The sequence below is a fragment of the Oppia nitens genome, unplaced genomic scaffold (genome assembly GCF_028296485.1).
Source record: "Oppia nitens isolate AA-2021 unplaced genomic scaffold, nextdenovo-longstitch-racon4-pilon3 scaffold5_pilon_pilon_pilon, whole genome shotgun sequence".
Lineage (NCBI taxonomy): Eukaryota > Metazoa > Arthropoda > Arachnida > Sarcoptiformes > Oppiidae > Oppia > Oppia nitens.
In genome coordinates, this window is record NW_026533243.1 from 1,532,745 (window position 1) to 1,559,159 (window position 26,415).

Here is a 26,415-nt window from a genome sequence, read left to right on the forward strand (position 1 = left end):
GTTATTTATTTAGTTAAAAAAATTAAAAGTAAAGGTTACACAAGTTTTTAGTATAATTGTATAATAGTTGAGACGGTGATGAGTTATTTGTAGTTTAGTGACCACACTATTGATTGTTACTGTTTTGGGAACAGTGGTATTTTGGATGTCTTGTGATCCGGTTGTTTGGAGTGGGCTCCTGATGTGTGGCATTTAGATTGATGTGTTGGGTATGAGTCTCAGTCACCGAATGGTGAGTTAAGTGGGACACCAGCTTATATAGGATGATATGTGACCTGAAGTTTATAGTGTCTTTTGGCGGTGATCCCGGTCAAGGATTTTAATAACATTAAGTTTGTATGTGTGTCAACGTGTATGTGATTGATATTTGAAGTCTAAATTTATGAGTTGATTATATTTAGAGAAATATTATCAAAAATGTGTTTAATTAGTGTATAGTGTTTAATGGGGTCAACTGACCCTTACAATGGTAATGTGTAGTTTATGCTAGTGTATGACAAATATAGATATACCATAAATAGGTTAAAGTAGAGAAAGTAAATCTCATACTATATTTAAGTTATAAAATAGTTTAAGTTTAAAATAATAAAATTCATTAATACAATTGTGTCAATATATAGATATATATGGTATTTATTCTGGGAATAGATATAAAATTAAATTCTATATTTAATAAAATAACATAAATTCAAAATATACTTTACATCCCCCTGTTTTAAAAAGAGGCGTTAGAGGGATTTACAAAATTAGTATATGAAAATTAAATTTAATAATTTTTTGTTTTGTAATGATTTAATGTAATTAGATAATTAATGTAATTTTTTTGTGTAGCGCTACAAAACATTGCAAATGTATTATCTTAAGTTAATTAATTGATTTAATAGATAAAATAGAAAATAGAATTTTTTTAATATTATATTTTTATGTACTTAGTACTGATAAAAATTATTTAATATTTAAAAAATGTATTAATTTTTGTCACTTGATGGACACAAGTTGACGGCTAATCCTGGCTTTGGTTCCAGTGCCTGAATTGATTAATTATGAAATATTTTAACTATGGTTTATGACCTATAAATAGCTAAACAGGCTTTGGTTCCAGTGCTTTGGTTTATTGAAATGGGTTAATATGTAATGCTATATGATTAATAGAGGGTAATCTGGCTTTGGTTCCAGTGTAAATATTATTTGTTAATAATTGTGGTTTTATTATTTAATAACTAAATTTTAGGTTATTATTTATTTATTTTTTTAGTTAAAATTAGTCTATTTCAATTTTATTGATATCATTTTCGTTATCAATTTGATCAATAATATTGACTGTTTTAGGAACAGTAAGGTTTGATTGGGGATTAGCTTTGTTTGCTTTATTATTGAAGCAATCTATTACCCAATGGTATCTATTGCGGAAGCCTAACTTAGCGCATATACCACACGGAGTATTAGGTGGATTAGGATTAGAAATGTTTTTATTGGTTTGTTTAGACTCAGGAAATATGTTTGAGCGATCTTGAGATAAGACATTTGCATTGCTTTTTACATAATAATTTGAGCGCTTAAAATTATTTTCGGCTGTTTGTGCAATAGTGTAAAACTCAGCAAAAGTTTTGGGTTTTACAGCCGTAAACGCATTAATTAATTGTGGATGTAAGTGGTGTATCATAATAGGTATGATTTGTGTTTCTGTCAATTTCGCAGCAATACCGAAGCGTCTTTTGGTCTCAAAGTAGTCTTTGATACCGACTTTAACATCATATTTGTGGTCAATAAAATCGACAATAGGTTCAACAGTAGTTAAACCAAATCTATTAATTAGTTTAGATTTAATGCTAGAAAAGTTATTGTTATCAAAGTTTTCGATGTACCAATTTAAGGCATCATCTTCTAAATAATTTCCTATCATTACAGCTCTTTGTTTGTCTGACCACGAGTTAAAGTCAGAGATCATATCAAATCTCTTGAGCCAATTAACAATAGTAATTTTGTCATTTAGACCTTTATAAATTTGTATTTTAGGCTTACTAATTTTTGCGTAAGTGTTGATTGGGCCCTCCTTTTCCGAATCGGTCGACTCGTTGTCGCTGAGGATGGGAAGGTTGAGTGGTGTTTGTGGTATGTTGTCTTGTGTTGATTCGTTTGGGACGTTTGGAGCGATTTCTGTTTCGGTGTTCTGGTCTACTGGTTGTCGTTGAGTTGACGGTTGTCGTCGCGTTGTTTTCTTTTTCGCCATTGAAATGATTGTACGCTGCTACACCACCGATAACTATTGCGTCTGCTGCGATGAATGGTACCGTTTTCTTAACTGTTGTTTTTGCTGCGATACCAATGCCTCTAAAAATAGCACCGATGATGGCTCCGTAACCAAAAACTTGATGAATAGAAACAAATAATATGATGATAACGGTTGAAATCACAAGTTTAAAAATGTTCATTGGATTGTAGATAGAATGCACTTTTTCGGCTACACTAATCCTGCCGACTTGTAAAATAAATGATGGGTTTGCCGTCGTGTTGTAGGTTTGAAAGTTATTTATTTAGTTAAAAAAATTAAAAGTAAAGGTTACACAAGTTTTTAGTATAATTGTATAATAGTTGAGACGGTGATGAGTTATTTGTAGTTTAGTGACCACACTATTGATTGTTACTGTTTTGGGAACAGTGGTATTTTGGATGTCTTGTGATCCGGTTGTTTGGAGTGGGCTCCTGATGTGTGGCATTTAGATTGATGTGTTGGGTATGAGTCTCAGTCACCGAATGGTGAGTTAAGTGGGACACCAGCTTATATAGGATGATATGTGACCTGAAGTTTATAGTGTCTTTTGGCGGTGATCCCGGTCAAGGATTTTAATAACATTAAGTTTGTATGTGTGTCAACGTGTATGTGATTGATATTTGAAGTCTAAATTTATGAGTTGATTATATTTAGAGAAATATTATCAAAAATGTGTTTAATTAGTGTATAGTGTTTAATGGGGTCAACTGACCCTTACAATGGTAATGTGTAGTTTATGCTAGTGTATGACAAATATAGATATACCATAAATAGGTTAAAGTAGAGAAAGTAAATCTCATACTATATTTAAGTTATAAAATAGTTTAAGTTTAAAATAATAAAATTCATTAATACAATTGTGTCAATATATAGATATATATGGTATTTATTCTGGGAATAGATATAAAATTAAATTCTATATTTAATAAAATAACATAAATTCAAAATATACTTTACATATTTATTTATATACTGTATATAATAATTATATTTTTATTACCGGTTTGTTATTTAAACAGTCTGTTAAATGAGTTAACAATTATTTTAATAATATTATTAACGTAATATACAAATAAGTATTGACACACCTGTTAACTTAAAAATAAAATAAAATATAAATTATATAATATAATACATAACAGTTGTCTATTACTGTAAGTAATTTAAAGTTTTTTTTAATATAGTGTTTAAAATATTTAATTTATAAGTATATATATATATTAAAAACATTATAAATTATATTATAAGTTATTATATAAAATGAAGTTTGAGGTAATATTATTTTTTTAAAATATTTTAATATATTCATTTTTTGTAAAACGGTATTAAATAATTTTATTAACAAATTATGAAATAGTTATTGAAGATATTTTTTTAAATTATAAAATTTAATTTAAGATATGATGTGATGAATGTCGATAATTTGGGCAACAAATATAAAACAATCAAAATTTTTGTTTTTTTAGGATTTCAAAAATCATTCAAAAAATATATTGATTTGACAGTCATTCAGGCGGTCAGACAGTCAGTCAAATGAAGTCATCCCGGGATTTGTTAAAGCAATACAATGACAATCCGATCAGCGGATGGGATCTTATTGTTATTTCATCGAGAGATGAACGTCAAAGAAGTGCCTTTGAGAGACAATTAGATGAAATGAAACAAAACAATCGGCATTTTATTACCGATGAGTTCAACTTTTTGGTTGTCTCTGACGAACAATTTGTGAGGCAAACCAACGGAACTAAGAAGTTAGGTTCAGGCGGTTCCACACTATTTATATTTCGCTATCTATTGGAACAGTTTGGCGATAATTATATCTCCAATCATAAGATATTGTTAATACATTCCGGAGGTTATAGTCAACGATTACCTCACTATTCAATTTTGGGTAAACTCTTCTCCAATCTTCCCATTGAACTTAACAGCGATGATAACAAATATTGGACGGCACTGGATGTAAAACTGGCACTTCTGGCACCGTTCGCAACATTGATGTCCACTGGCGTCTGGATTACAGCGTCCGACGATATTGTAATCTATTCCTATGACGAGTCAGAGATGAAAAATTTATCGCAATTTGCGAGCGATAGTATCGTTTGTTTGGGACATCCATCCGATGTGGACATATCGGTAACTCATGGCGTCTATGTATTAGACGACCAAACGCTACCAATGATAAACAGTAGAACTGTTTCAATGCATAACTGTCTTCAAGTGCTGCAAAAGCCGACTGTTGACGAGTTGACCAAATTTGGTGCATTTGTCCTCAACGGCACACTACAGCACTGCATAACCGACAGTTCCTATTACTTGGGATCTGATGTTATCGTAGACCGACTACTCAAATATCCAGTTCATAGTCTAGATGAAGAGCTTGACTGTTACGGACACTTTCTGTGTCCACTTGGCTCCGATCCCGTCAGCAATTATGGCGACAATAAGTTCAAATCACCGTTGAATCAACTGCTCAGTGATGTCCATTTCAAAGTATTAGTGTTGAGTCAATCAAAGTTTATTCATTTGGGAACTATTGGCGAATATATTTACGAAATGACTGATTATAGTGATAAAGAATTGGCTAAAAGTTTGTGCTTCAGATCCCAAAATCATAGCGACAGCGATGTCATCAAAGGGACAGTGATTTGCAGTCAAATAAATGTAGATTCAGTGGTCGACAGGCATAGTGTGGTCGAGTTCTGCAATTTCGCTGACATTCCTATCGTCACAAATCGTAATCTTCTCTACAATTGTATTCTTGAGAAGCGAACCGATAGATCGCTTGAAGTACTCAAGTTTCCGGTTAACTATTTGCTATATTCAGTGCCCGTTACCATCGATGACGGTGTCAACGGTTGGTGCACATTAGGCTGTTGTCTCGATAGTCAATTAAAGTCCGAGTTATGGTCATCGAACATATTTCCCGTTTGTGAGACCAACGAGAAGTCTTTGTTAGCAACTCTCGAGCTAATCGATGGCAACTTTAATGACCTGAGTTTGTCAACAAATGTCACTAAATTATCGATGTCTTCAGTAAAAGACTGGCAAAACACTCAACTTATAGTTGAAATGCAAACTAAATTAAAAGATAATTCAATTTATTTAATGTTTATTTTCATTTATTTATTCTTTAATCCATCACTTGTTCATCGGATAAGGCGATTGCCTGATCTGGTGAGTGTGGTGTTAGAGGGTTAGTACAAATATATTATAACAACTAAAGACAATACAATTTTTTAGTCATTATTATCAAAGACTTTATTAATGATTCAAATAAAACAATAATAACAATACAATCATTGATCCAAACTATGGATATCTGAATACTTGGTCATCGATGGTAGTTGTGATTGTCCAATGGTGTCGTTGTGGTCATCATCGGCAGGACTAGCGATGACAGTTAGCAATCGGTTGTTGTCATCAATCATTAGCGACGACCGGTTGTCGTCAGTAGTGGTCATCACATTTGATCCACCATTCATTTGGTCCATCTGTTGACTAATGGTTTGATTGGTCTCTTGAGTGGTGGACATGATATGAACATTACTTGCGATTGTTTCAATGACACTGACTTTAGTGCTAACATTGGACATATTGACGGCAGACTTGTTGTTGATTACTTGATTATCGACTGCTGACACTTCTTGTGGTACATCGGGTGTCACTTCAACGAGTATTCTTCCCGCAGACGAACCTTTAGCTCTACGGCCGGGCTGTTGACGAATCTTAACGAAACCTGTTTTTGCATTCTTCGACAACGTTGTCGACTGTTTTTTCGGTGATTTGGCCGATATTTTGGCCGTTTTTGTCATTTGATTTTCGTGTTTCTTCTGATGTCTTCTGAGATGTGATCCGTCGGCAAATGATGCCTCACAGCCGGCCCTATCATCGACGATAAATTGTATTAAATACATATAACTCAGGAGAACCGGTATATATTATACAACATAGACGACATACCAATCACATTTATACGGCCGTTCACCAGTATGTGTGCGCTTGTGTTTGGCCAGATTGGCCACATCGGTCGATCGGTACTCACATCCCGGCCAATCGCAACTGTACCGCTTGTCTCCCGTATGAGCTCTGAAAAGTTTGGAAAATATCAGTCATATCTTTAGATTACATTCTTTGTTAAGGACATCACTCATACCTCTGATGTCTCTTCAAATCGCGTAAATCGCGAAACGATTTATTACAGTTAAGCCAACCGCAAGTGTATGGCTTTTCACCTGTCAATCGATATCAACAGTTAATAGATATCCGATAAATTAAATTTTTTTATGACTATCGACATACCCGTATGTTTCCGTTTGTGACCTTTGAGATCGTGCGCCCAATTGCTTCTGTACGTACAGTTGGGAAAATCGCAAACATATCGCTTGAGTTGTGTCCCGTCGGCGGCCACTTCCACGGGTCGCGGCTTATTTGTTCGCCTCTGTTGTTGGTGTTGTCTGTGCGATGGTGTCTGATGTGCTGTATCGTTGTTGTTGTTGTTGGCCGACACCGATGACTGTGTTCCGATTGTGTTGGCAACGGAACCGTTGAGTGCAACAGTACTGGCCATCAGCAGTGCCTGTTGTTCTTCTCTTTCCTTCTTTTCCAACATTTTCCTAACCATCAGATATTCGTGTTCCCATATTCTCACCTAACAGGTGGTCGTAATAAAAGAAAACTTAAAGACATCTGAAGACATTGTTATGAAAATCAATTGCAATTAAAAAAAACTATATATAAATTGAGATTTCTATTGCATGCATGCAATCAATGGTCATGTAATCAATAGTACTGTAGTGATACCTCAGACTCGACTTCGCCGATTGACCACCGATTGAGATCGTAGTCCTTGAGTGCGGCCACATGTCTCTCGAGATTGTATTTAAACTTTTCGAGTGCTTCGCACAACTTCTTTTGGAGGTCGAGATCGGCCAGCAATCGGTCGTTGTCTTTGGCCAACAGTTGGTTCGCTTTATGGAGTTCTTCGATTTCCTTTGACTGGCGACCAATGATTGCATCCTTTTCTTGGATTACGCAATGAATGTTAGGATTATTTACCGTATAGTTTACGATATAATCCATTGTCTTTTTATTTGTGTTTTCAGGTGAGTCGACGCCACTGATCAACCATTTTTTCTTCACTCATTTTACGCCACTTTCTCTCTCAGCTTTAGAGAGAGTTAGAGAAATAGAGAGTACGTCACCTCAAGAGAGAGTACTGTGACGTCGCCATTGGCTTGCATTGCATTTGCGCTTATTTTATGAGACTTTAAAAAAAAAAAATACAAACCATTTATACGTGTATTATATTATAAATTTTTTTTTGTTTTGTAAAATAGCGCGTGAATTATGAAAAAGTTTTTCATCATTATTATTAATTACAATTTTTTTTAATTTGATTTTTTTGATTTTTCAATTTTTAACAGTTAAACAAAATTATACTTTATTTTAAAGAGTCAAATGGCTAACGAAGCGACAAAAGATGGATCTGTTGCGGTGACCACTGACCTGACAAATGACAATAGCAATAAAAATCTGGAACCTGTCCGCTGGTCATCAAAAGTCGAGTTCATACTGACATGTCTTAACTATGTTATAGGTTTCGGTAGATATTTGACCAGAAAAAAACAAATTTTTTTTACCCAATAAATCAATTAATAATTATTTTTTTAAGGAAATATCTGGAGATTTCCATACATATGCTATAAAAACGGCGGCGGTATGTGTTTCAGTCAATTTGATGATATCAATAATAATCACAAATTAATTGTTTCATCAATTTTTAGGTGCATTTCTTATACCGTATTTTCTGAGTCTGGCTTTTGTTGGATTTCCAGTGATTATCTTAGAGATGACTTTAGGACAGTATTCATGTAATATTTAAAACTGTTATTTCTATTTAATTTATAACAAATGATTTTTACAATTAATTTTTTGATACTATTTATAGCTAAAGGAAAAGTCAGTGTCTGGAAGTAAGTATTGTTTAAATATTTTACTTTAAAAAAAAATTAATTATCATTTATTTCAAACAGATTTATGCCTATCTTTCAGGGTATAGGCTATTCAATGTATGTTTAAATAAATATCTAATTTTAAATATAATTATTAATATCGATTAATTAAAAATACTTTTAGGTTAATAATGGTATCGATTCAGTCGGTCTACTATAACGTATTGGTTGCTTGGGCTCTGCGATATTTTTTTGCCTCCATTACTATATATGAGTTACCGTGGAAGTCATGCAGTAATAAAACTTAAATTAGTTTTTAATATCAATTAATCGGTGATATTATCTTTAATTATTTGAATATATTAAGATCACTCGTGGAATACTATAGAGTGTAAGGCCGGGTATGTGAACGGCAGCGCTAAAAGATATACTTCCAGTGATGAGTACTTCCACGATAAAGTACTTGATATTAACAAAAACATCGGTGACATTAGTGAGTTGAACTGGCCTATGGTTGGGTGTCTGCTTATTGCTTGGATCTTATGTTTTGTGATACTATCCAATGGTATCAAAATTGTAAAGATGTTAAACTAATAATTGATAATTTTAAAACTAAATATTTTATTTTATTATTTTTTTATATTAATATCTAATTTACCCGAAAAGATAGCATATTTGGCAACAATATTTCCGTGCATATGTTTGGTAATATTATTTTTAAGAGGCATAGTATTGGAGGGCGCGTGGAATGGTATCAAATTTTATATAACCCCAGACTTTAGCAAACTGTTAACATTAGGCATTTGGGTTGACGCCAGTCAACAAATATTTTTTTCATTGGGCATAGCGTGGGGTACTATCATATTTTTGGCCAGTCATAATGATTTTGAAAACCATCTCATTAGAGATGCCACATTCATAGCATTGGGCAATAGGTTTGACTATAAATTTTCTGATGAATGCAAAAAATTAACTCAATTACTTGTATTACTTTTTTTAAAAAAAAGTTTTATAAGCATTTGCACCGGTTTTGTTATATTTGCATACATGGGTGCCGTCGCCCATAATCGCGGTGTTAATGTTGCCGATGTGGCCGTAAAAGACTCGGGACTGGCATTTATGATGTATCCCGAAGCAGTTGCTATGTTTCCTTGGGGACAGTTATTCTCATTTATTTTCTTTTTGGTGCTAATATTGCTGGGATTGGGATCTCAAACACTAATTCTGAAAAGTGTTTTATCAGTTGTCGTAGAATTTAATCCAAAAAGTCGAAAATATCGCATCTGTTTATTGGGTTTAATATGTTTGATAGGATTCATATGTGGATTAATCTTCTGCAATAGAGTTCAGTAATTTAATATTTTGGTTTTTAAATAAGTATTTGTATTAATTTTTTTTTTTTTGAAATCCAATTTTAAGGCCGGAATATATTGGTTTGTGCTTTTCAATGACTTTATTGCCTCGACATCAGCCATATTTGTGGCCTTAGTTGAAGTGGTATCGATTGCATGGGTTTACGGTATCGACAAATTTGCGGATCACATCAAAGAGATGGTCGGACGCGATATTAAGCCCAGAATACTCTGGAAGATTGTTTGGCTATACGTTACACCCATAATCTTATTTGTAAGTACAGTAACTGTCAAATACCTATCAATAAAAAGTCAAAAGTTTATAAAATATGACATTTAATGTCATAAAAAAATAACAGGTATTACTAATCCTAACAATAGTATCAACTGAAGCGCCCGAATATCGCGGCTATATATTCCCCAAATGGACGATCATTTTTGGTTGGATTTTAATCGTTGCACAGGTTATCTCTGTACCGATAGTCAGTGTTTATTATTTATATATTTGCTATACACAAAAGTCTGTAAGTTTATTTTTAAAAAAAAATTATCTGTAAATCAAAATATTAAATAAATTTTTATATAATAATAATAATTTAATTATTTATAATTAGGGATTAAAAACGGTGTCGAATCCAGATATCAAATGGAAATCTCAGGAATCAATATCTGATGAAATTTTGCCGAAATCTTAATACAATTTTGCCGTTAACTGAATTTTTTTTTTGGAAGTTATTGTTTTATATACTGTGTTATACTGTATATTATAATTGAATTTATAAAACAATAAACCATATAAATTAATTCAATTTTATTGAATAGTAAATTATTATGAATTTTATGAATGATTTCTATACCAACTTTTAAAAATAAATTACAATTTTAAGATCAAAATTTCTTTGTATTTGTCTGAGTTTTTTTCCTGAAAACTTCTTCAAAAAAAAATCTTCTATTTTATTGATAATTGAATTTAAAATAAATAAAATTTAAATAAATGACAAATTGATTATTGTTTTTGATGAACTTTTTTATGTTTATATAAATTGCAGCGAAGTGTGCACCGGAACGTACATCCCGGCCATTGACAGGCGTGTCGTTTGATCTTCAAATGCATGTTTTTGTGATCATTTAGTATCTCTTTATTAATAAATCGTTTGTCACAGTCGGGCCAATCGCATACAAACGGCCGGTAATTGCGGTGAACCCGATTCATGTGATATTTAAGCAAATAGGATCGTTTGGTTGTGTAGTCACAACCCGGCCACTCACACGAGCGAATGTTGATTCGCCGATGAATGTCATGGATTTTGGCCTTATGGTCACGTAGCCGGTAGTGAGTCCGAAAATGTTGGCCACAAATCACACAATTGTACGCAACTGTTGTCGTAAGTCTGCATTTGTTACGCTGATGTGCCGCCAGATTACCTTTAGTTGTAAATTTTCGGTGACATAGTGGACACTCTACCCGATATGTTGAGTGAATCTTCATGTGTGTAGTTAGCCGTGATTGGGTTATATATCTTCTGTTGCAATCCTTGTACTGACACACATATACACTGTCTTCGGTGTGAATCTTCAGATGATTTACATAACTATCTCTTCCTTTCAATGTTTTTCCACAATCGGGATAATTACAAACTATTTGTTGGCCATCTCGATGACAGCTATGTATGTGTTTATAGATACTGCTATAAATGTTATAGACTTTGTGACATCCAGTTTCAGGACACGACCACTGATTGGTCACCGAATCAAAACAATTAGCCGAACGTATCAGTTCACCAATTGATTTATCATATGTCTTGCTGTTTGGATCAGTTTCACCATTAGTCTCATTATGTCCACTATAGATGTGATTCGTTGCTTTTGTCTTCACTTTTGATAACTTCTTTGATTTATCATTTTCGTCATTATTTGCTTTTAACTTCTTTGCGATAATTTGTCTTCTATTTTGTCTTCTTCTGGCAATTCGTTTATCGGTTTCAGAAACATTAACTTCTTTAGTATTGTCTTTGATTTCGTTACAATCTATGCGAAGACATCGCTTACCATTGATTGTCATTTCTTGTGTCAAATCATTGAATTGTTGTTTGTCTTCGCAATCGATAACCGATTCATACTTTTCAATCAATTTCATCAAAAACTTCTTCAATTTGTTGGCAAACAATAACTCATTTATTAGTCTATTGTTTTCGATCAACAATTCATCGAAAATATCTTCAATTGTCACCACAATTGATGCCATAATTAATATTTTAAAATAATTGTATTATTTTATTAAAAACTCTTAAAAATAGATTAATAATTGAAATAAACATTACTTTCAAAACATAAACAAACAGTCAATGAGTTTGACATTCAATGCAAACGTTTTTTATTTTTTACTATAATATAACAATTTATTGGAAGGTTTTAAAAAATAGTTTTAAAAATTTAATAATCAATTATATTGTTTTCATTTTTATTAATTAGAGTCAAGATTTAATTTATAAATTTCTCTAAAATATTAAATATTACTTATAATTAATTTTAATTTAATATTCAGTGTAAATATTAATTTATGATAGCATAGAGAAATTAAATTTCAATTTACTTATAATTTAACAATAATTGTCGAGTTATATGATAATTATGAAGATTTACTTAAAAAAATAAATATTATTTATGTGAAGTCCGTAAATGTTTTCTTAGATTTGCCTTATCATTGCACCGGTAGTGACATCCGGGCCAATGACATGCGTGCGGCTTATCGTTAGTATGGATGTGCTTATGTTCGTTGAGTAGTTGTAATCTTCGGAAGCGTTTATGACAGTCTGGCCAATCACATTGAAATGGCCGGTCATCTGCGTGAACTCGTTTGTGGGACATCATCGCAGAGTTATGTTTTGTCTTATACTCACATCCGGGCCATTCACATGACTTCGTTTTCAGTAAATCTATTTTCTTGTGAACGATATATATGTGTTTATGTCTGCCATAAACTGTGCGAAACATTTCATCGCATCCTTTGTAATAGCATTTAACAGTTTTTTCAGAACTATGTATTAATGAATGAACTTTAAGATATCCTTCGACTTTGAATCGTTTGTCACATCCGTCAAAAGTACACCGAAACGGGTAATCATTGGAGTGAAGTTGTGTATGTTTAAGGAGTTGTTGTTTAGTGACAAATCTGAAGCCACAGTCGGCTATCTGACAGGAAAATGGTCTCTCATTTCTATGACTGACTTTTATGTGTTGAGCAACGGCTGACTTATATTTGGTCTCATAAGTGCAGTCGTCGTGCGGACACTTAAATGGTTTAGTGTCCGAGTGTACCAATTGATGATTTATAACATGAGTTGATTTTTTGAAACTTTTACCGCAAACTTGGCATTTGAATCGTCTGCCCGAATGATTCCTCATATGTTGATAAAGTTTATCATAATTATCAAACGTTTTGCCGTTGCATTCAATTTGATTGCAAACATACAAATTGGTTACTGAATTATAACATAACTCATATTTTCTTGATTTCGATGCTTTCACTTCACTTGAATTGTTTTTAACTGAAATTTTCGATTTTATTTTAATTTGTTTAACATTTTGTGTTTCTGACTCTTCTGGTAACCATTCATTGTCTTCATTATCGCTGACAATAGTTTGCAAATTCAATGAATCGCATCTATTATTACTGTTGTCATACATGTCATCGGACTGACCAGTGGTCGTGTTGTTGATATTAACTTCACTTTTGACTTTAATCACTTCCAAACAGTTAACGTCGATATTCTTCTTTGATTTTTTAGAGATTAATTTCGTCATTTTTGTGATCCTATTGATCTGATTACCGGTAGTTGTATTTGTAATGTTATTACCATTTCTTGTGTCAAATTTATTTGTGATCTCTTTATCATCATTCGCGAGCTTACAATCAGATGGTGTCATATCTTTGTCATAAACACCGGAAACATCTATCCTTTTCATTGAACTTCTACTAAATCTATGACTAGTTTTCAAATCTTTATTTGTCTTAAAGTCTCTGAGCTTTGATTTATCATATTTTAAATTCAAACTCTGATTAACTTTATTGTCGACACCTATTGTGGTAATATATAATTGATTCAAACAGTTATGTCTAATGATTACAACAAACAAACATCGCTTACCATTGATTGTCATCTGTTGTGTCAAATCATTGAATTGTTGTTTGTCTTCGCAATCGATAACCGATTCATACTTTTCAATTAATTTCATCAAAAATGTCTTCAATTTGTTGGCAAACAATAATTCATTCATTAGTCTATTGTTTTCGATCAACAATTCATCGAAAATATCTTCAATTGTCACCACAATTGATGCCATAATTAATATTTTAAAATAATTGTATTATTTTATTAAAAACTCTTAAAAATAGATTAATAATTGAAATAAACATTACTTTCAAAACATAAACAAACAATCAATGAGTTTGACATTCAATGCAAACGTTTTTTACTTTTTACTATAATATATTAATTTATGGATTAATGTATTAAACAAAAGTTTTAATTTAATAATTAATTTTATTATTGTTAAATAAATAAATTACAATAAATACATAATTTAATATATTATATAAAACTGTACTGGTAAATTTTATTATCTATATAATATACTGTACATATTTAAATAACGGTAAACCTAAATAAATAACTGTATCATATAATTATTACCGTAGTCTAAACCGGTAAATTAAAAATTTAAACAGTATAAATTTTAAAAAATATAAACTTGAAAACAATTTTATTTAAATTATTATAAAAAAAATTATTGTATCTATTATTTATGTGTAGTTCGCAAATGTTTTCTCAGATTTGACTTATCATTGCACCGGTAGTGACATCCGGGCCAATGACATGCGTGTGGCTTATCGTTGATATGGATGTGTTTATGTTCGGCCAATACATGCAACCATCGGAACCGTTTGCCACAGTCTGGCCAATCACATACAAACGGTCGTTCATCGGTGTGCACTCTTTTATGTTCTTTAACAGTATATGGTTTGAATGCCCGAAACTCACATCCCGGCCAATCGCACCTAAACGATGGGTTAGTCTTTTTGGGTTTTTTCTTGTGGACAGTACTGACGTGTCTCTGTCGGCGATCAAAGTTCAGAAACATTTCGTTACATCCGTCGTAATGACATTTCAGTGTTGGTTCTGTTGTATGTCTCAGTAGATGTCCTTTCAGTGAGTAATTAGTTTTGAATGTTTTACCGCAGCCGACAAACTCGCACCTAAACGGCCGTTCATCCGAATGAGTCAACATATGACCTTTGAGATTATTTTTGGTCAAAAACTTGTCGCCACAGTCGGCTATCGGACAAACAAACGGTCGTTCGTCGCTATGGTTTTGTTTTATATGAAGTTTAAGTAACTGTTTATTTCTTGAAGCGTATGGACAGTCGTCGTGCGGACACTTGTGTGGCTTAACATCCGAGTGTAGCAATAGATGAACACTAAGACATTTGGGATTTTTGAAACTCTTGTCGCAAACGTTACAATTGATGATTGTTTGCGAGTGAACATACTTTATGTGTTTGTGAAGTAATCTGTATTCGGCAAATGATTTGTTGCATTCGGGATGAGGACAGACATATGAATTGGTCACCGATTCATAATATAAGTCACTCTTTCGAAATCTCGACGATTTCTTTGAAAAATTTATTTTGTCTTCAAATAACTTCTGCTGTCTATCACTGCTGTCGAGCCTTTCTTTGTTTTGTATTATATCAGATCCAAATGACATACAATCAAAGTCATCGTTACATCCAATAGATTGGACATCATTTTGATCCCAATTAGTAGTACCATCAGTACAAACCATTTGTCGACATTTGTCTACTGACTGATCGGTGATCGTGTCGTTAACTATATCTTTGTTGTCAACAAGTGTTTGTCTTAAACTATTGCTATCACCAGTAAAAACAATCACATTTTTATTCTTCATTTTCTTTATCTTTGTTAATGTTTTTGATTTCTTCACTTTTGTTGACAATATCTGGTTTGCAAATCTGACGATATCTTTTCTGTCGACATATTTATCCAATTGATCCAAACCTTTGTCGCTATTATTACGACAATCCAATGATTGACTTTTCTTACCATTGATTGTCATCTCTTGTGTCAAATCATTGAAGTGCTGTTTGTCTTCGCAATCGATAACCGATTCATACTTTTCAATCAATTTCATCAAAAATGTCTTCAATTTGTTGGCAAACAATAACTCATTCATTAGTCTATTGTTTTCGATCGACAATTCATCGAAAATGTCTTCAATTGTCACCACAATTGATGCCATAACTGGTGTTTGAAAAATCAAAATAATATAACAAATATAATAATTGACTTTTTGTTGTCAATCATATCATATGTTTGTAATATGTTTACTAACATTATATGATATTCAAGGACGCAGACAATACACTGTATAAACTTAGAGTAAGACTCTATAATAAATATACTTTTTATTTAGTGAGTGTATGTCATTAGGATTGTTATTGAAGTAACTAAAAGAGCAAATAGAGAGCTATTTTGACAACTAATACAACCAATAATGAGATAATAAGACATTAGTAGTGATTGTTTTAATTTAAATTTTACTAAACTATTGATTGATTTTGTTGTGAAATTAATGTCATATTTACTAAAAACTATGGATTCAATTGATTTTGAGAACGACTTGACTCTATTAAAGTTACTTTAGTATCAAAAATATATTGAGAGGAAAGTTACTAAGTCTGAGAAGATGCAGGCATTAAGTGATGTCTTCAGTAATATTAGTGTTTATATCAACGGATTAAATGGTGACATCGATTTAGGTCTTAAACATATACCAAATGAGTTCTGTGTTTCACAAAACAAAATACTTACCTAAGAGATGATCTGCGGGTAATGTTCATCAAAAGTACAATAATCACCAATTGTTAACATTATTATCATTATTAATCATCACTTATTAAAAATCAATAATATTTTTTTTATTTAATTAATGGCAATTGTATTACCGGTATATTTATTTATGTATAGTTCGTAAATGTTTTCTCAGATTTGCCTTATCATTGCACCGGTAGTGACATCCGGGCCAATGACATGCGTGCGGCTTATCGTTGGTATGGATGTGCTTATGTTCGTTGAGTAGTTGTAATCTTCTGAACCGTTTGTTACAGTCTGGCCAATCACATTGAAATGGACGGTCATCTTCGTGGTATCGTTTGTGTTCTACCATAGCTGAGGGATGTTTAGTCTTGTACTCACATCCGGGCCAATCACATGATTTTATTGTCTGTAAATTGGTTTTCTTGTGAACGATATGTATGTGTTTTTTTCTGTTAGAAATTGTACGAAACATTTCATTACATCCAATGTAATAGCATTTCAATGTTTTTGCCGAACTATGTATTAGTGAATGTTCTTTAAGAGATTTTTCAATTTTGAATCGTTTGTCGCATCCGTCAAAAGTACACCAAAACGGGTATTCATTTGAATGGCGTTGTATATGAATCAACAAATTTTGTTTTTCGGCAAACGTAAGGCCACAGTCGGGTATTGGACACAAAAACTGACGCTCTTTTCTATGAATAATTCTTATGTGTTTTTCAATGTAATTCTTATAGTTGGCCTCAAAGTTACAGTCGTCGTGCGGACACTTATATTGTTTGGTAACCGAATGTATAACTGAATGATTGCGAACAGCTTTTCCAGATTTGAAACTTTTGTCGCAAACCTGGCATTTGAATCGTCTGTCCACATGAATCCTCATAAAGTGTTCATAAAGTCTATCATACTTTTCAAACGATTTGCTATCGTGTGGACAGACATACAAATTGGTCACTGAATCGTAACAATAGTCATATTTTTTTATATTCTGTACTTTTACTGAACAAGAATTGTCTTCATCGGTAAGTGTTTTCTTCGGTTTTATTTTTTTAATTTGTTTAACATTTTGTGTTTCAGACTCTTTTGGTAACCATTCGTTGTCTACATTATCGCTAGCAATAGACTGACCAGTGATTGTGTCAGTGGTATTATCTTCACACTTGACTTCTATCGATACCAAACAATTGATGTCTTCATTACCGGTAATCGCATCCATACTCTCGTGTTTCCGTTTGACTGAATACGTCTTCAAGACTTTGCGCTTTGATTTCTTATCTTTTAAATTCAAACTCTGATCGATATTATCGCTATTATTGACATTTTCTTCCTTAGAGTGAAGAAGCTGTATGTGTTGATGAAGAGTGTGTTTATCAGCACATGTGAAGCCACAGTCGGGTATTTGACAGCAAAACAGAGACTCTTCTCTATCTTCTCTATGATTAACACTTAAGTGTTTGTTATAATATGGCTTAGAATTGGTCTGAAATGTACAGTCGTTTTGTCGACACTTATACTGTTTGGTCACTGACTGTACCGGTGAATGATATCTAACACTTAAGTTACCATTGATTGTCATCTCTTGTGTCAAATCATCGAATTGTTGTTTGTCTTCGCAATCGATAACCGATTCATACTTTTCAATCAATTTCATCAAAAACTTCTTCAATTTGTTGGCAAACAATAACTCATTTATTAGTCTATTGTTTTCGATCGATAATTCATCGAAAATATCTTCAATTGTCACCACAATTGATGCCATAATTAATATTTTAAAATAATTGTATTATTTTATTAAAAACTCTTAAAAATAGATTAATAATTGAAATAAACATTACTTTCAAAACATAAACAAACAATCAATGAGTTTGACATTCAATGCAAACGTATTTTGTTTATTATACTGTAATGTAATAAATGTAATATAAAACTATAATTTTTCTGAATTTAATTTAATTGCCGTAATTTTTAAAAGTTTTTAATTAAACATAATTTATTTTCTAAATTTTAAAAATAGATTTTACCTAATATATTTAAATTTAAAAATTATCCTAGTATATATTTTCAACAAAAATTTCAGTTTACAGCTAATATTTATACAAATATACAGTTATTTATTAAAATATAGAGATATTTACAATACAATTATTATTATCGTATAACTTACCAGTAACAATTTTTAAATTTATATATTTTATTATTAATTTTAATTAATTATCGGCAATTATATTATTAAATTAAACGATTATAAAATTATAGCATTTATTTATGTGTAGTCCGTAAATGTTTTCTCAGGTTTGCCGTATCATTGCACCGGTAGTGACATCCGGGCCAATGACATGCGTGAGGCTTATCGTTGGTATGGATGTGCTTATGTTCATTGAGTAGTTGTAATCTTCGGAACCGTTTGTTACAGTCTGGCCAATCACATTGAAATGGACGGTCATTGGTATGCATTTGTTTGTGAGGTTTCATAGATGAATGAGCTCTTGTCTTGTACTCACATCCGGGCCAATCACATGATATAAATTTTGGTAAATTGGGTTTCTTGTGGACCATATGTATGTGTTTTTTTCTGTTAGAAATTGTACGAAACATTTCATTACATCCAATGTAATAGCATTTCAATGTTTTTGCCGAACTATGTATTAATGAATGAACTTTGAGATATCCTTCGACTTTGAATCGTTTGTCACATCCGTCAAAAGTACACCGAAACGGGTATTCATTGGAGTGAAGTTGTGTATGTTTAAGCAGTTGTTGTTTTGCGGCAAACGTAAGGCCACAGTCGGCTATTGGACAGGAAAATGGTCTCTCATTTCTATGACTGACTTTTATGTGTTGAGCAACGGCTGACTTATATTTGGTCTCATAAGTGCAGTCGTCGTGCGGACACTTAAATGGTTTAGTGTCTGAGTGTACCAATAGATGAACTCTTACATCACTTGATTTTATGAAACCTTTGTCGCAAACGTGGCATTTGAATCGTTTGTCTGAATGATTCCTCATATGTTGATAAAGTTGATCATATTTTTCAAACGATTTGCCGTTGCATTTAGGGTTACGGCAAACATATAGATTGGTCGCTGAATCGTAACACATCTCATATCTTCTTGTTTTAGGTCCCATCACTTCAACTAATTTGATATTATTTGAATTTTTTGGTTCACTTTTTGTTTGTTTAAAATTTTGTTTTTCAGATTCTTCTGGTAACCATTCGTCGTCTACATTATCGATTGCAATAGATTGCAAAGTCAATGAATCGCAACTATTGTTATCATACAAGTCATCGGACTGACCAATGGTTGATTTGTTTATATTATCTGTTGTTTCCAAACAATTGATATCTTCATTAATGGCATTTCTCTGCTTCTTTTCTTCACTTGAATTGTCTTTAAGTGACTTTTTCCGCTCTCTTTTAGTTTGTTTAACATTTTTTGTTTCAGAATCTTCTGATAAACATTCGTCGTCTTTATCATCGGTGGCAATAGATTGCAAAGTCAATGGATCGCATCTATTATTACTGTTGTCGTACATGTCATCGGACTGACCAGTAGTTGTGTTGTTGATATTATCTTCACTATTGACATGAGTCGGTTCCAAACTATTAATAATATCGTCTTTATTCACATTCATATGTATTAGTGAATGAGTTTTGAGGTATTCTTCAATTTTGAATTGTTTATCACATCCGCTAAAAGTACACCGAAACCGGTATTCATCGGAGTGGCGATGTGTGTGCAGAAGGAGATGATTGTTATCATCAAATGACTTCATTGTCTGTAAATTAGTTTTCTTATGAACGATATGTATGTGTTTTTTTCTGTTATAAATTGTACGAAACATTTCATTACATCCAATGTAATAGCATTTCAATGTTTTTGCCGAACTATGTATTAGTGAATGTTCTTTAAGAGATTTTTCAATTTTGAATCGTTTGTCGCATCCGTCAAAAGTACACCAAAACGGGTATTCATTTGAATGGCGTTGTATATGAATCAACAAATTTTGTTTTGCGGCAAACTTAAGGCCACATTCAGGTATCGGGCAGGAAAATGGTCGCTCATTTCTATGACTGACTTTTATGTGTTTAGCAACGGCTGACTTATATTTGGTCTCATAAGTGCAGTCGTCGTGCGGACACTTAAATGGTTTAGTGTCCGAGTGGACCAACAGATGAACTCTTACATCACTTGGTTTTATGAAACCTTTGTCGCAAACGTGGCATTTGAATCGTTTGTCTGAATGATTCCTCATATGTTGATAAAGTTGATCATATTTTTCAAACGATTTGCCGTTGCATTTAGGGTTACGGCAAACATATAGATTGGTCGCTGAATCGTAACACATCTCATATTTTCTTGTTTTAGGTCCCATCACTTCACTTGAATTTAATTGATATATCGGTTCACTTTTGGTTTGTTTAATATTTTGTGTTTCAGTATCTTCTGGTAACCATTGGTTGTCTTCATCATTGGTGGCAATAGTTTGCAAATTCAATGAAACGCAACTATTATTACTGTTGTCATACATGACATCCGACTGATCAGTGATTGTGTGGCTGTTGTTATCAACACTTTTCTTACCATTGATTACCATATTTTGTATCAAATCATTGAATTGTTGTTTGTCTTCGCAATCGATAACCGATTCATACTTTTCAATCAATTTAATCAAAAACTTCTTCAATTTGTTGGCAAACAATAACTCATTCATTAGTCTATTGTTTTCGACCAACAATTCATCGAAAATGTCTTCAATTGTCACCACAATTGATGCCATAATTGATTTTTCAAAGAATATTAAATACTATTATTATTATTATTATAATTAATGTATTTTTATTATTAAATACGGTTGGTAGAGCTCTTTAAGGAATCAAAAATCCCGAATAGTGATGGTAGCTCAGACCCCCCTGAGTCTACCCATACCACCCACATAGCTGTCCGACCTCCGCAATTCGAGATATTCGACTTTAAAGTCGAAAATTATTTTTGACGTTATTTATGAATATGACATACTATCGATGTATTTTTCAATACTAATTATGATTATAAAAAACTAAATCACATTATGTCAAATATTTTTCGAGATATTGGACTTTAAAGTCGAAAAAATAAAAATTCCGCATGATGTCTAAATGGCAATCGAAGTGCTTTTCGATTAAAAACCACAGCAAGTGGTATATATGATCCACCAAAAATTGTTAGACCAATGTTTTTGTCTACTAACTTTTTTAAACTTAATCTAATTATTAAAAATTTTATTAATTACATTATAAATAATTTATAAACTTAATTTTAATACATTTATTTTATTATATAAACATATTATTTATTACATTTAAAAATACTTAGAATATAATTCTTATTTTTATTATATTAAAACTAATTTTTAAGTCATAATTAGTAACTTTAGATATATGTGGCTAAAATTCTGTTTTTATTCAATGAAATATTTGCTTAAAAATATGAAAATATGTGGTTATATTTGCTTAAAATAGTAAAAAATGTGCTTATAATTGCTTTGAAAAGTCAAAATATGTGATTATATAGATTAATAAAATTATTAAAAATTATATATTAATTAATAAAAGTAATTTTGTGTTACAATTTATGATAAAGTAATATTTTATATTTTTATTATTTAAACTTAAAAAACGCATAAATTAAAAATATTTAGCTTTTAAAATGTTTGTATAAATTTAAATTATTCTAAATAACATTTTCACTCCTATTGTCTTTTAGTAAACACTAGAAAATAACAAAACATTTCATTATTTTTTTTTGATTTGTTTACAAAAATTAACAAATAAAGTTTCATTGATAAAATAATACTATTTTTAAAAAATTGAACAAATAATACATACAAAAATACATAAAAAATGCAATTCAACTATTATTTTACAGATATGCGAAATATGTGATAATATGTGATAGTATTTGATAATATGTGACTACCTTTCAAAATATGTGTTTATGTGACTAAAACATTTGCTATAATTATTGGTTTTTAATCAATCGTTTATATATCTAATTATTTTGTTAATATCTTTAATCACTAAAAATATTTTATATGTGAAATAAATGCTCTAGTCATAATCAAATTGTATTTAATTTTTAATAAATAATAAATTTATACAAATGTATTTTTTAAATTTAATATTTAAAATTAAAATAATTCTAATTATTATTTAAGATGCTTAAATTATTTTGTCACAAATATATATTTTGACTTTAAAGTCGAATATCTCAAAAACTATATAACAATGATCCTGACTATTATATAAATCAGTTAATAGAAAATAATATAATTAGTGATCGCAAAAACTGTTTGATATATATATATTAATAATAAATAACCTCAAAAGAAATTGATTAAGTCGAATATCTCGAAAACTATGTTACAATGAATTTTAATGAATTTTAAAAATGAATTTTAATATTTATAATTAGTATTAGAAATTGCATAAATAATATATCTCATATTCATAAATATTTTTTTTGACTTAAAAGTCAAATCTCGAAAACTATTTGACATAATGTGATTTAGTTTTTATAATCATAATTAGTATTGAAAAATACATAGAAAGTGTGTATCATAATCATAAATAACGTCAAAAATAATTTTCGACTTTAAAGTCGAATATCTCGAATTGCTGAGGTCGGACAGCTATGTGGGTAGTATGGGGATACTTAGGGGGGTCTGAGCTACCATCACTATTCGGGATTTTTGATTCCTTAAATCACTCTATCAGCCATTAAATACATTTCAAAATATTGAGTAAATAATTGAAATAAACATTACTTTCAAAATATAAACAAACAATCAATGAGTTTGTCATTCATTTATTTAATTGGTTTTTAAATAATTTAAAATTATTTGTTTTCCAAATGAAATACAAATACAGTATTCAAAACATTATTTAGAAAATACTGTAATAATAAACAAATGTATTGCTTATGATATCACTCATAGAGTGCATCATATGTTTAATGAATGTTAATATTAATAGATTTGTTTGATTTTCATTACTACTGAATTTTATTTAGTTATTTATTTATTTCAAATTTTCATTTATTGTATATTATAATTGATTAATTGGCAATAATTATAGCCTGATTTGTATAATCAAATATTTTTTCCTTAATGTTTACCCAAATTATTACAATTTTATAGTTTTTTTTCCTTATATTTAGCATATTATTATAATTGTTTTATAATACATAAATTAGTACTAAATATAAAGTTGTATAAAATAGAAAAAATTATAAACTTTTGTTGCATTCATTCAAATATTTTATTTATGTTTATTACTATTATTGTTAATCAAAACATTTAAAAAAAATATTATAACAATTATTATTAATCAATACTTACAACTTAATTATAGATAGTTTAATGTGTTTTTTCATTTTTGATAGATTGGGATGACTGGTGTGTAAATACAGTATAATAATAATAATAAACTATTTAATAAGTAATTTATTTATAAAAAAAACTGGTATTAATATTACCTAAAGTTTGTTTAATGTTTGATATAAAAGTGATAAATGCATCTCAACTTAACGCATAAAAAATTTTATTTATAAAAATCAAGTTATTCGTAGATTTATTATTGATTATGATATATAAGGTTAAAATATTTAGAAATTTTAATGTCATAATTTTATTAAAATAATTCATTATAACTTATCTTAATCAATATAAAAAAAATATATATATATATTGTTATTAAAGTTAAGACACACATATACAATTAATATGCTACCTGTATAATTGTTTATGTATATAAATTTATATATAATTAAAATATTTGGGTGTCAATTTTAATAAATATTATAGAATTATTTGTGTATAAAGTTTAATAATAAATATATAGATTATTTAGAAATTAAAATTTTAAAAATATATATAATTTATTTTAAGTTATAGCAAAACAAAAACAAATATTTTTATAGTTTTTTTATGAAAACTTTTTTTAAAAAAAATTATTTGTTATGAAATAAATATGTAGATAAATAAATTTATAATTTTGGTCAATAATATTTAAATTTAAATATAAGCATTATATAACAAGTAATGACCGTTTTAGTACATCAATTTTTACGTTATTATTATGATGCAACTAATAAAGATAAAAATGTGATTCTTTTTAAATAAAAAAGGTCGATTATTTATATTTACATTTTACAATTATTTGAATTTAGTTTTTCTATATTTTACCAATTATTATCATTTTAGTAAAAGACATTCAAATTTGACTAAACAAATTTTTTAATTATAGTGATTATTTAAATGTTATAATAATAAATTCCAATGTGATAATATTTCATTAAATAATATTAGCCTAGATGATTGTTCAGAAAAGTTTTCAAAATTTTAATATTAATATTTAAAATTTTATAATAAAATAATTGTCAGAACTAAAGCTAAATTGTTTAGCATTATATTGTTACATATAATTGTTAAAAATCTAAAGTTATCATGTTATCCGTCTAACAATATACTTGACTTTAAATGCCACACTGTTAGAGCTAGCTTGTTTCTTCTTAATGACAAATATATAAAAATAAATATAATGACTTTTTGTAATTTGCTGAATCATGTACTATATCTTATAAAATTATGTCTAACTTTTTCTTTAAAGATATATTTAATTTTCTTTCATGAATAATGTATATAAGTATCTACTAATGATTAGAATTATAAAAAACAAATTTATATTTAAGTAGATAATTTTATCTTAAAACTAAAAAATTTTCGTTATGTGTGATAATTTCAACATATTTTATTATTTGATTGAAAATATCTATCAATTTTATAATTATTATATCAAATGACATATATACTAATATATAATAAATAGTTTATATTTAATATTTAAATTTTAATAAAAAAACAATTGAATTAATCTATGATGCTTATTTTATTTAAAAGTATGTGATTTAAAGAATTTAAAAAACAATAAAAGAGTCTGAATATAAAGTTATCGTTAGTTGTAAATATAGTCCTGTTAGTGTACTTTAAGATTAATTTTAAATTGTATTTTTAAATATTTGTTTAAACAAATTACAATTAAAACTATAACATGATGTAAAAAATGTCATTTTTACTTTTTTGCAAAAAATACATATGAAAAATTTTTTAAAATGACATTGTTTATTTACCTAAATATTAGGCGATAATCAATGAAACAGATGTAAATTTTATGATTTTTTATCATTTGTAGTTTTCGAATAAATTAACTTTAAAATTTGTTTTAATTTCGGACAGTTTCAATTGTAGAATACTTATAAATGAATAAATAAGAAAAATAATTGTAAAGTTATTAACAAAGCACTTAACAAAACTTTAATTTATATAAATCTAGTGATATTTAAAATAAATTACTTTTTTATGTTATATTTTAAAATATAATGAAAAAAATAAAACAGCAATTTTTGTGTGGATTTATAATTTTGAAAAAAATATAATAATATTTAATATAATTTTCATGACTTCCTACATGATTTTCGCTATATTTATAGATATATAAATTAAGTCTTATTTGAATTACATAAATATATATATAATTTTGAATATATTTGAAGAAATGTTATTTTCATCTTATCTATAATCTGCAACAAAAATGTTATTTTTGTTAGAAAAATAGTAATAATTTAAACAATTTTTCTCTCTCACTAATTCTGTTTTAGTGAAACAAAAATTTCAATTTTTTGCCGTAAATTCCTTATCCGATCACTACTTAACAGTAGAGAGAATGAGAGAGAGAGAGAGAGAGAGAGAGAGAGAGAGAGAGAGAGAGAGAGAGAGAGAGAGAGAGAGAGAGAGAGAGAGAGAGAGAGAGAGATGAGCTGTAAAATGTGAAACAACACTAAACTCAAGACAACTTAAAATTTAATTTATATTATATATGATATATAAATTTGAAGCCAAATATG

At 29.7% G+C, this 26,415-nt stretch overlaps 6 protein-coding genes across 6 annotated transcripts; 2 read left to right on the plus strand and 4 right to left on the minus strand.

Moving 5' to 3' along the window:
* The first annotated feature begins 3,517 nt into the window (after positions 1-3,517).
* LOC128961158 (fucose-1-phosphate guanylyltransferase-like) lies at positions 3,518-5,470 on the plus strand. Its single transcript, XM_054307364.1, has 3 exons — positions 3,518-3,544; positions 3,739-5,343; positions 5,431-5,470. The coding sequence occupies exons 2-3, from the start codon at positions 3,806-3,808 to the stop codon at positions 5,468-5,470; spliced, it is 1,578 nt and encodes a 525-aa protein (XP_054163339.1). The 5' UTR covers positions 3,518-3,544; positions 3,739-3,805.
* A 98-nt stretch (positions 5,471-5,568) lies between these two features.
* On the minus strand, positions 5,569-7,445 carry LOC128961159 (zinc finger protein 143-like). Its single transcript, XM_054307365.1, has 5 exons — positions 7,073-7,445; positions 6,572-6,920; positions 6,426-6,504; positions 6,233-6,358; positions 5,569-6,154 (listed from the first exon to the last, which is right to left on the minus strand). Exons 1-5 carry the CDS (start codon positions 7,349-7,351, stop codon positions 5,569-5,571), a joined length of 1,419 nt encoding a protein of 472 aa, XP_054163340.1. The 5' UTR covers positions 7,352-7,445.
* A 261-nt stretch (positions 7,446-7,706) lies between these two features.
* Positions 7,707-9,807, plus strand: LOC128961160 (sodium- and chloride-dependent glycine transporter 1-like; the record flags this gene model as incomplete). Its single annotated transcript, XM_054307366.1, has 10 exons — positions 7,707-7,874; positions 7,944-7,988; positions 8,056-8,142; positions 8,220-8,244; positions 8,305-8,340; positions 8,408-8,517; positions 8,591-8,799; positions 8,890-9,158; positions 9,231-9,567; positions 9,643-9,807. Coding segments are annotated over exons 1-10 (1,428 nt in total), but the record flags the coding sequence as incomplete, so codon positions are not given.
* Positions 9,808-10,463: 656 nt separating this feature from the next.
* LOC128961161 (zinc finger protein 708-like) lies at positions 10,464-11,888 on the minus strand. The gene is made up of 2 exons (XM_054307367.1): positions 10,598-11,888; positions 10,464-10,524 (listed from the first exon to the last, which is right to left on the minus strand). The coding sequence occupies exons 1-2, from the start codon at positions 11,818-11,820 to the stop codon at positions 10,464-10,466; spliced, it is 1,284 nt and encodes a 427-aa protein (XP_054163342.1). The 5' UTR covers positions 11,821-11,888.
* Positions 11,889-12,233: 345 nt separating this feature from the next.
* LOC128961162 (zinc finger protein 141-like) lies at positions 12,234-13,919 on the minus strand. Its single transcript, XM_054307368.1, has 2 exons — positions 13,724-13,919; positions 12,234-13,654 (listed from the first exon to the last, which is right to left on the minus strand). The coding sequence occupies exons 1-2, from the start codon at positions 13,917-13,919 to the stop codon at positions 12,234-12,236; spliced, it is 1,617 nt and encodes a 538-aa protein (XP_054163343.1).
* Positions 13,920-14,375: 456 nt separating this feature from the next.
* Positions 14,376-21,269, minus strand: LOC128961163 (zinc finger protein 91-like). Its single transcript, XM_054307369.1, has 4 exons — positions 18,739-21,269; positions 16,619-18,205; positions 16,469-16,480; positions 14,376-15,898 (listed from the first exon to the last, which is right to left on the minus strand). Exons 1-4 carry the CDS (start codon positions 21,251-21,253, stop codon positions 14,376-14,378), a joined length of 5,637 nt encoding a protein of 1,878 aa, XP_054163344.1. The 5' UTR covers positions 21,254-21,269.
* Between the last annotated feature and the right edge of the window lie 5,146 nt (positions 21,270-26,415).

What these genes read in the sequence shown, in the direction of transcription:
- LOC128961158 (XM_054307364.1), top strand. Translation starts at nt 3,806, where the DNA reads ATGAAGTCATCCCGGGATTTGTTAAAGCAATACAATGACAATCCGATC. An exon ending in ACTCAACTTATAGTTGAAAT is followed by an intron (nt 5,344 to 5,430) that starts GCAAACTAAATT and finishes TCATCGGATAAG; the next exon opens with GCGATTGCCTGATCTGGTGA.
- LOC128961159 (XM_054307365.1), bottom strand. Translation starts at nt 7,351, where the DNA reads ATGGATTATATCGTAAACTATACGGTAAATAATCCTAACATTCATTGC. An exon ending in TCGGCGAAGTCGAGTCTGAG is followed by an intron (nt 6,921 to 7,072) that starts GTATCACTACAG and finishes ACCACCTGTTAG; the next exon opens with GTGAGAATATGGGAACACGA. An exon ending in TCACAAACGGAAACATACGG is followed by an intron (nt 6,505 to 6,571) that starts GTATGTCGATAG and finishes ATCGATTGACAG; the next exon opens with GTGAAAAGCCATACACTTGC.
- LOC128961161 (XM_054307367.1), bottom strand. Translation starts at nt 11,820, where the DNA reads ATGGCATCAATTGTGGTGACAATTGAAGATATTTTCGATGAATTGTTG. An exon ending in TTATATAAACATAAAAAAGT is followed by an intron (nt 10,525 to 10,597) that starts TCATCAAAAACA and finishes TCAATAAAATAG; the next exon opens with AAGATTTTTTTTTGAAGAAG.
- LOC128961162 (XM_054307368.1), bottom strand. Translation starts at nt 13,919, where the DNA reads ATGGCATCAATTGTGGTGACAATTGAAGATATTTTCGATGAATTGTTG. An exon ending in ACAACAGATGACAATCAATG is followed by an intron (nt 13,655 to 13,723) that starts GTAAGCGATGTT and finishes TTACCACAATAG; the next exon opens with GTGTCGACAATAAAGTTAAT.
- LOC128961163 (XM_054307369.1), bottom strand. Translation starts at nt 21,253, where the DNA reads ATGGCATCAATTGTGGTGACAATTGAAGACATTTTCGATGAATTGTTG. An exon ending in ACATTTACGGACTACACATA is followed by an intron (nt 18,206 to 18,738) that starts AATAAATGCTAT and finishes TGACAATTGAAG; the next exon opens with ATATTTTCGATGAATTATCG.